The sequence below is a fragment of the Oncorhynchus masou genome, chromosome 32 (genome assembly GCF_036934945.1).
Source record: "Oncorhynchus masou masou isolate Uvic2021 chromosome 32, UVic_Omas_1.1, whole genome shotgun sequence".
NCBI classification, from domain to species: Eukaryota; Metazoa; Chordata; class Actinopteri; order Salmoniformes; family Salmonidae; genus Oncorhynchus; species Oncorhynchus masou.
Window position 1 is genome coordinate 53,729,828 of NC_088243.1, and position 10,349 is coordinate 53,740,176.

At 42.9% G+C, this 10,349-nt stretch overlaps 1 protein-coding gene across 6 annotated transcripts in view; it reads right to left on the minus strand.

Annotated features, from left to right (window-relative positions):
* The window catches only part of LOC135526200 (alpha-1B adrenergic receptor-like), a 40,642-nt gene extending 32,926 nt beyond the window's left edge, over positions 1-7,716 (minus strand). For 2 of the 6 annotated variants that reach the window (XM_064954359.1, XM_064954362.1), the window contains exon 1: positions 6,476-7,711. In XM_064954359.1, coding sequence (XP_064810431.1) covers positions 6,476-7,418 — 943 coding nt within the window. In that variant the 5' untranslated portion in view covers positions 7,419-7,711. Of the gene's footprint in view, positions 1-3,627; positions 3,872-4,143; positions 4,891-6,475 lie in introns of those variants that run through there. The other 4 variants (XR_010453262.1, XR_010453263.1, XM_064954360.1 and 1 more) reach the window with 4 other exon arrangements.
* Positions 7,717-10,349: the final 2,633 nt, after the last annotated feature.

Sequence of the window (10,349 nt, forward strand, 5' to 3'; positions counted from 1 at the left end):
AGCTTACTGGTAGCGTTATATCACTTGCAACTACCTAGATGATTTTAATTGGCTGATGAAGATTTTGAGACAAAACGTTTTTCAAGAGTTTGCAAAAATGAACCCTTGGTTTTCTTTTGATTGGTCTTAAATAAACAGTCCAGGGTCATCCAAATTCTCACATCCCCCTCCTCCCTCTCCGAAGAGCCCTGACGATCAACGGAATACAACCCCAGAATGTTCCGAGAGTTCCATTCTTCTGCTGTCTAATTTAACGTTCCATGGAGCGATTGGAGGATTCTCCTGCTGTCCGACCTTGCTCGGTGACCAGCGACCTCATCCCAGATAGGAATACATACTATGCAAATTCATAATAATATCCTGGACTTATAGAGATAGAGAATGTGTGTGTGAGGTTGCGCCTGCCTGCGTACAGTATGTTCCTGTGTGTGTGTTTGTATGTGGTGCACGCGTGTGTGTGTAGTGGCGAGGGGAGGCCTCAGAACTTGGCCTGTCACCAAGCACGTTCCCACATGGCTGCTGTAAACAACTTAAAGGTCCCACACAGTCATCCTATTTCCCAAGTAAAAATAGCCTTTGAATGACCAAAACATCACCCATAATATTTTTATGCTATTAAAATACATTTGACCTTTTCTCTCATCTCTAACTATCAGGAAGCCTGAAAGAACAGGCTGAGTTAGCGGGGAGCTTATATTTATGAGCTCACCTTAACTGAGCTCTTTGAAATGCCCTTGTGGTCATTGCCAGGTAAGAAGGTAAACAACGGGCCACATGTCATTCTGAGCCTAAATAGCATGCCTCAACCCATTTTATCTGCAAAATGCTCTCATGGGAAACAGAGCTGTTCATGGACTGTTGGATTTGATTATTTTGTAACTAATTAGGTGTACTTCCGGCGCCGACAGAGATGGCCGCCTCGCTTCGCGTTCCTAGGAAACTATGCAGTTTTTTATTTTTTTACGTGTTATTTCTTTACATTGGTACCCCAGGTCATCTTAGGTTTCATTACATACAGTCGAGAAGAACTACTGAATATAACAGCATCATCAACTCACCATCAGTACGACCAAGAATATGACTTTCCCGGAGCGGATCCTGTGTTCTGCCTTCCACCCAGGACAACGGAATGGATCCCAGCCTGCGACCCAAAACAACGACGCCGTAAAATAGGCAAATGAAGCGGTCTTCTGGTCAGGCTCAGGAGACGGGCACATCGCGCGCCACTCCCTAGCATACTACTCGCCAATGTCCACTCTCTTGACAACAAGGTTGACAAAATCCGAGCAACGGTAGGATTCCAGAGGGACATCAGGGACTGTAACGTTCTTTGCTTCACGGAAACATGGCTCACTCGAGAGACGCTATCGGAGTCAGTGCAGCCAGCTGGTTTCTCCATGCATCGCGCCGACAGAAACAAACATCTTTCTGGTAAGAAGAGGGGCGGGGGCGTATGCTTTATGGTTAACGAGACGTGGTGTGGTCACAACAACATACAGGAACTCAAGTCCTTCTGTTCACCTGATTTAGAATTCCTCACAATCAAATGTCGACCGCATTATCTACCAAGGAATTCTCTTCGATTATAATTACAGCCGTATATATTCCCCCCCCATTTTGTTGATCCATGCCTACAGACAGAAGCAGACAGAAGCTCCGACGCTGAGGTCATCGATGGCTCCAAACTGCTTCCAACTTTATTTGACTCTTTGCAAACTGGAATCCATATATCCTGAGGCTGCATTCATTGTAGCTGGGGATTTTAACAAGGCTAATCTGAAAACAAGACTCCCTAAATTGTATCTGCATATCGATTGCGCAACCAGGGCTGGTACCTGACACCCTAGACCCACTCCAATTTGCTTACCGCCCAAATAGGTCCACAGACGATGCAATCTCAACCACACTGCACACTGCCCTAACCCATATGGACAAGAGGAATACCTATGTGAGAATGCTGTTCATCGACTACAGCTCAGCATTTAACACCATAGTACCTTCCAAACTCGTCATCAAGCTCGAGACCTTGGGTCTCGACCCCGCCCTGTGCAATTGGGTACGGGACTACCTGACGGGCCGCCCCCAGGTGGTGAGGGTAGGTAACAACATCTCCACCCCGCTGATCCTCAACACTGGGGCCCCACAAGGTTGCGTTCTGAGCCCTCTTCTGTACTCCCTGTTCACCCACGACTGCGTGGCCACGCACGCCTCCAACTCAATCATCAAGTTTGCGGACGACGCAACAGTGGTAGGCTTGATTACCAACAATGACAAGACGGCCTACAGGGAGGAGGTGAGGGCCCTCGGAGTGTGGTGTCAGGAAAATAACCTCACACTCAACGTCAAAAAAACTAAGGAGATGATTGTGGACTTCAGGAAACAGCAGAGGGAACACCCCCCTATCCACATCGATGGAATAGTAGTGGAGAGGGTAGCAAGTTTTAAGTTCCTCGGCGTACACATCACAGACAAACTGAATTGGTCCACCCACACAGACAGCATCGTGAAGAAGGCGCAACAGCGCCTCTTCAACCTCAGGAGGCTGAAGAAATTTGGCTTGTCACCAAAAGCACTCACAAACTTCTACAGATGCACAATCGAGAGCATCCTGTCGGGCTGTATCACCGCCTGGTACGGCAACTGCTCCGCCCACAACCGTAAGGCTCTCCAGAGCGTAGGGTGGTCTGCACAACGCATCACCGGGGGCAAACTACCTGCCCTCCAGGACACCTACACCACCCGATGTCACAGGAAGGCCATAAAGATCATCAAGGACAACAACCACCCGAGCCACTGCCTGTTCACCCCGCTATCATCCAGAAGGCGAGGTTAGTACAGGTGCATCAAAGCTGGGACAGAGAGACTGAAAAACAGCTTCTATCTCAAGGCCATCAGACAGTTAAACAGCCACCACTAACATTGAGTGGCTGCTGCCAACACACTGACTCAACTACTCCCGCCACTTTAATAATGGGAATTGATGTAAAATATATCACTAGCCACTTTAAACAATGCTGCTTAATATAATGTTTACATACCCTACATTATTCATCTCATATGTATGCATATATACTGTACTCGATACCATCTACTGCATCTTTCCTATGCCGCTCTGTACCATCACTCATTCATATATCTTTATGTACATATTCTTTATCCCTTTACACTTGTGTGTTTAAGGTAGTACTTTTGCAACTGTTAGCTAGATTACTCGTTGGTTATTACTGCATTGTCGGAACTAGAAGCACAAGCATTTCGCTACACTCGCATTAACATCTGCTAACCATGTGTATGTGTGACAAATAAAATTTGATTTGATAATTACAGAATACAGTAAACTGATACACTTCTTCACAAGATGTTGTAAAGCCTGAATCACCTTAGAAGCTTAGATATAAGGGAATGTACACGAAAACAGCATACAATAAGTGTACCGGACAATTAGCATTAGAAATGACAATATGTTTGTAATTGAGTATATTGATCAGACATTTATTTAAATATTTTACGATAGGCCAGCATGGCCAAAATATTGAGCAGCATGAACAATCATGAGAAATAAAGGTGAGAAATAATTTGACATAAAAATACAAAACTTCAGCCATAAGCCTATATTTTTATTAATACCCATTTATTTATACAATTTCTAACACTCATCTCCCGTCTGAATGCTTGAATAAAAAAACTAAACAAAGTAAATCCTGAGTGGCACAGTGGTCTAAAGCACTGCATTGAAGTGCTAGAGGCGTCATTACAGACCCTGGTTCGATCCCGGGCTGTATCACAGCCGGCCGTGAGCGAGAGTGTTTTGCTGTGTTTTTATCAAGGGTGATCTCGTTGAAGAGGAGATCCAGGAGCCTGTCAACATAGCCTGTAATATTTTTGAAAGGGGAAATGTTAGTTGGAAGTGGGAAGTGAATTTAATTCCTTTTATTTACTGTTCTGAGATGATGCTTCAATTCAGTGATGTAGTGATCTAGTCATTCTACAATGTATTTCCTGGAATTTTTGATGTATTCAATTTTAAATATGCAATATTTGGTTCTGTACTTTTTGTGAAACTTTTCAATGTTTCTAATTTGACTTTTTTTGTGCCTGAAATGCTCAATTGATGCAGAATTGAAATGAATAACTATGACTTACACTATATTGGGTCTGTCTTCACAGGTTTCACAGCATTTCCTCCCATCTTTGCCTTGGGAAAGATGATTTTGTATCACATCATTCCTGCTGCAGTTGCCTGGGAAGCTGTGCAGACAGAGAGATGTTGATTTTTCAAAAATGTCTATCATTACAGCTTGATGAAATTGGAAAGACAAAAGGTGAAATAATATTCCCCCTCATCATCATGATTAGTCCCAATGACACAAGCTACTGTAATTAAAAAAATAAAAAATAAACACAATGGAATGGCAAAATATGATTTTCAGGGGTAAATTACAAATAGTACACACACACACACACACACAGACACAGAACCCCTTTTGTGGACAACATTCTTTTGTGTCAGCTGTGTGCTGGCAGCTCTAAGACTCAATGTTGGAGTATTCGGAATGAAGGAACAAAAACCATATGGTGACTATCAGGTTTGTTACAGAAAATATACAGTTCACAGGTCAAAGCAGTCACAGCCACAGTTGCATTATCTAACGTGATCCCACCCAAAATGTTGGCTACTGTGTCACACTCATCAAACTCTGATACTTACATTATGGTCCATGCTTGCCAGATCCACTGTCAATGATGCATCCGTCTTCAGGATTAGCTTCCTGGCAAGACCCATCGAATGTTCTCCCCAAATTGATAAAGCAACTTCACTCGAAATGTGCACTGCACACGCGTGCCATGACCGTAATTTTCAGTCATCTCGTCCACCCCACCGTAAGCTAGCTAAGAAATGAAAAGCAACCACTGCTGTTGGATGTCTTCACTCTTTGGGAAATAGTTTAAGGTTAATGTTACACTATGTGAGGTTCATTTTACACTCATTTTACACTAGTTACGACACAGTGTGCTTTTGCCGGCATGCTGGTAAGTAGCTTGCTACTGTAGCTTGCTACTGTAGCTAACAGTCATACCACAGATGAAAGGTTAGCAGTATCTTTGGTCGTAAACAAAGCCAAAGCAAGGGGTAGGGGCACATGAGATGACGGTTTTAAGGTGGTACATATTTAAATTAGTTCAGGTAAGATGCTACCATTGCCATATTAAATTTACGGCTTTATGTCATGTTGCATAAAGCCGGAAGTAAATCCTTGACAATACCTGCCTCCTAAATCCAAGTCTTTGACACGGGGGGGAGGGGATCAGTAACTTTATTATCAAACTTTCTCAATGTACAATACCAGCTACAGTCATTTTTCATCTTTGGGTCACTCTACTTTGAACTGGTTTCCACCAAATATCATTCAATTTGATTCACAATTCATAATTCAGGTGCTCTACATACTTTCTAAGGAAGATCTGCATGATTTGGTTTAGTGCATGCCTTCACAACTGTCCCAAGCCAATGCATCTATACGGAATTTAAGTGCTTTTTGGTTTATTGTGGGTTATAAGAGGTAACTAATACAGTACCATACTGGACCAGACCTCTTAGAGAGAGGACCAAGAGAACTGGATTGACAGCGAGCTCTACTCTGAAAACAACAGCAGTAAATAAAGAGGCATGTTTTCTTAGCCTCCCTCATCGGTCTGCACTGCTCTGTCCCTCACCACAACGTGCCCAGCAGCACGAGTCCCCTCTCCACAACATATTTTGTTTAATTTCCTCTGAGATGTTTTCTCTACAGCCGTGACGGTGGCCGTGGGTTCTTTACTGCTATCAGTCAGTGAAGTCTGGTTTTGGCCCCTACAGGCCCCAATAGACCCCTACCACACTCCACCAGCCCCAACAAGCCCCTACAGGCCTCCACCAGCCCCTACTGGACCCCACCTAAGATACCATTTGGTACACAGCATCATGCTGATAAATCAGGACAGTTTTTCAATGGGTGAATATTATCATATATATGCCACTGTGTGGAGATGGAATTTATGGAACTGAAAGACCACTTAGATTTACTTCCAGATATTAATGAAAAAGCTTCTCAGACACTTTTCAACAGTTGGTAAATAAAATACATTTGTATCTGACTGAAAGTGCACTGAGACTTTCTCCAGTTTTGCATTTCGCCTCCAGCACCCCCTGCACCACTATTCTGTTTTGGGTGTGGGTAGATTATGGTTTGTGCCTATTATGGCTTGTTAAATTGAATATGGCACCAACATGTATATTAATTTACCATAATATTTTCATAATGTGTCTTATCACATATTGAGCCTTGTTTTAATTGTTGGCTATATTAGCATATTATTAGGTTTATTATAGTATTTCATTAAAACTGCTGGCCTGCTGTGTCTTGGATATTCGTTTGGAAAGGTGTCAATCAAATATGTTTAAAATATGTATATATATATATATATATATACCTACCAATGGGTAACGCAAGGAAGAACGGCAGCCAACAAAGCGTAAACATGCCAACCACGACTCCCAACGTTTTAGCTGCTTTCTTCTCCCGGGAGAATTTCAGAAGTTTCACCGTCAGGGAGCTCCTGGCCTGATTTGCACGACCCTTCCCAGTGCTGCTGCTGTCATCCTGCACCTGAGATCCCTTGTGGATCCTGAGCGTTAGCTCACTCGTGTTCATCCTCTCCCTCATCACCCCGGCCTCCAAGTTCTTGGTGGTCCGTTTGGCGACTACATACACCCTAAAATACATGGACAAGATAACCACCAGTGGTATATAGAAGGAACCGAGGGAGGAAAATAGTGCGTAAAACGGTTCCTCGGTGATGAGGCACACAGTGTTGTCCGGTGACGGCGGCTGCTTCCACCCGAGGAGGGGTCCAATGGAGATGACCACCGAGAGCACCCACACCCCAAGCATGGCCAGCAGTGCCCGCTTCTCGGTCACTATGCTCGGGTACTGCAGCGGATGGCTCACCCCGATGTAACGGTCGATAGAAATTACGCACAGGCTCATGATGGACGCCGTGCAGCACAAAACATCCACTGCCGCCCAGATGTCACAGAAGATCCGGCCGAACACCCAGTAGTTAAGAATCTCCAGGGTGGCAGACACCGGCAGCACTGTGGTGCCCAGCAGCAGGTCAGCGATGGCCAGGTTTATAATGAAGTAGTTGGTCGGGGTCCGCAGGTGCCTATTGGTCATCACCGCCAGAATGACGAGGATGTTGCCCACAATGGCGAACACAATGAAAGCCCCCAGGACGAAGCCGAGCGGGATGGCACGGGTAAGGTCCACCTCACCAGGCGACTCTGACAACCACGGTGTCCCCACTGTCGCGTCGTATTGTTCCAATAAGGAATAATTTCCCCATAAATGAGTCGCATCGTCAGTGGTCAGATTCATTTTGACTAAAGAGGTCCTCCATAGCAGGTTTCTAATCACATGGAGCTGTAGCACACGAAAACGAGCAACACCATGCCAAAATACATTTACTAAATTCGGCCAAGTGTTGTTAGGCTACATGATTAGTGGAGAAGTTATCAAGGATTAAAATTCCATTTGCAAACCGGTGCGTTTTCAATTATGAAACCAATTGGATGAAATTGTATGATAATGGTTTTGTCACATCCGTCCACTTGCAGTACAGTCTCGCTTTCTCTTTGTTTCTCTGTTTTTCCCCTTAACTGTCTGCTTGAAAAGTACGGAGGGGGCGGGCAGTCGTCCCTCTTTTTGCTCCTGTCAAACCTCACTGATCTGCGCGCAATGCTGTATAGGCTACAGAGGCTCTCTCCTAAACACAGTTTGACTGTATGAATTGGCAGATATACTGGCAAACAAAAATGTATAGCTCAATAATAACGCACTAGGAAAATGGCTCTGGCACCGCAGAAAACGCATGGATTTCTTTGTTGGTTTTGTGGCAAGGTTTATGCATTAAACTTTTCAGGGTTGACCTCCACCACTTCGGATAATGACCAAATGACCTGGTAAAAATATATAGAGAGATGCTAGATAGACAGCCACCTCCTCATGTGACTGTGTACTTACTGCCTCTGCCAAGAGGTCTGAAGTTTCATGGCAGGTGGCAGTGCATTTGCACCATAATTATAGGGTTGCTGGTTCAAGCTCTGCTCTGGCGGATCCCTCTCAGTATTAACACATATTTTTAATTTCCTTTTGGGTGGGCAGACTTAAATTCATTCACAAATTTGCCCCAATATGAGTAGAGGATATAAAACACGAGTAAGCTTTCATTCAAGGGTCAATCTAAAAACAAACAATTATGCCTTTATGTCCAGAATGGGCATTAATGAGAGGAGATACTGTTATGCAACAAATCCCTATTTTTGTCAAATAGTTTTTTCGAACAAATCACTCAGGACATTATCATGTCCATGCGTCTTATGTGTTGTCGACAGACCATTTTGCGGGGAATAGCTTTCTGATCTAAAAATGGTTTAGTTCAAATTTGTCTTGGGATCCATCTTTGTTTTCAGTAGGGATTATTCTCTCAATATCTCTATCTGCCAAGAAACTCCACAATATTCAGGTAATATGAACAATGTTCAGAAATAAATCATCTAAAAGCCTATCACTACATATCCTAAACTGGATTTTAGTGGTTGGTAGACTTTCCACTTGGCATCACGCTAGATTTAATATTTTGGGCATTAAAAAAAGTGAAGGTTTGTCTGCTTTAGAACACTGAGCGTTGCCAAGTGGAAAGTGCCTCAGGTGAGAACATGGGAGGAAAATGTCACATATTTCCTCCAAAGATTAACTTTTTAATAAGGGTTTAATAGAGCACTGCATGTGCCTCTTGTTCTGTCATTTAGTTAAATGGAGCGGAGACATTGTCAAGAGTTGAAGAGGATCAATGGCGGAATTTGGCCTGTGTTTGAAACCATAGAATACATGTATGCAATGCTTAGATGTAAAAATGAATCTCATCAAGATTGATTGGTATCCTTGCTCATCAGTAACAGAAGCTACATTTATTTTTCAAACTGGTGATGCATTAGGCTCTAGGGTGGCATAATGCAAGGATATGCATATTCTTGGTACCATTTTAAAGGAAACACTTTGAGGTTTGTGGAAATGTGAACGGAATGTAGGATAATCTAACACAATAGATCTGGTAAAAGATAATACAAAGAAAAAAACAACTGTTCTTTTGTATTTTTTTGTACCATCATCTTTGAAATGCAAGAGAATGCCCATAATGCATTATTAATAAAACATTTTTTTTTAAATCCAGCCCAGGTGCAATTTAGATTTTGGCCACTAAACGGCAGCAGTATATGTGCGAAGCTTTAGACTGATCCGATGAACCATTGCATTTATGTTCAAAATTTTCGATCAAGACTGCCCAAATGTGCCTAATTTGTTTATTAATAACTTTTCATTTAAACAATTGTGCACTCTCCTCAAACAATAGCATGCTATTCATTCACTGTAATAGCTACTGTAAATTGGACAGTGCAGTTTGATGAACAAGAATGTAAGCGTTCTGCCAATATCAAATACAGTTGAGGTCGGAAGTTTACATACACCTTAGCCAAATACATTTAAACTCTGTTTTTCATAATTCCTGACATTTAATCCTAGTAAATTATCCATGTTTTAGGTCAGTTAGGATCACCACATTATTTTAAGAATGTGAAATGTCAGAATAATAGTAGAGAGAATATTTTTTTCAGCTTTTATTTCTTTCATCACATTCCCAGTGGGTCAGAAGTTTACATACACTCAATTAGTATTTGGTAGCATTGGCTTTAAAATGTTTAACTTGGGTCAAACGTTTTGGTAGCCTTCCATAAGCTTCCCACAATAAGTTGGGTGAATTTTGGCCCATTCCTCCTGACAGAGCTGGTGTAACTGAGTCAGGTGTGTAGGCCTCCTTGCTCGCACACACTTTTTCAGTTCTGCTCCCAAATGTTATATTGGATTGAGGCCAGGGCTTTGTGATGGCCACTCCAATACCTTGACTTTGTTGTCCTTAAGCCATTTTGCCACAATTTTGGAAGTACCCTTTGGGGCATTGTCCATTTGGAAGACCCATTTACAACCAAGCTTTAACTTCCTGACTGATATCTTGAGATGTTGCTTCAATATATCCACATCATCTTTCGTCCTCATGATGCCATCTATTTTGTGAAGTGTACCAGTCCCTCCTGCAGCAAAGCACCCCCACAACATGATGATGCCACCCCCGTGCTTCATGGTTGGGATGGTGTTCTTCGGCTTGCAAGCGCCCCCCTTTTCCTCCAAACATAACGATGGTCATTATGACCAAACATTTCTATTTTGTTTCATCAGACCAGAGGACATTTG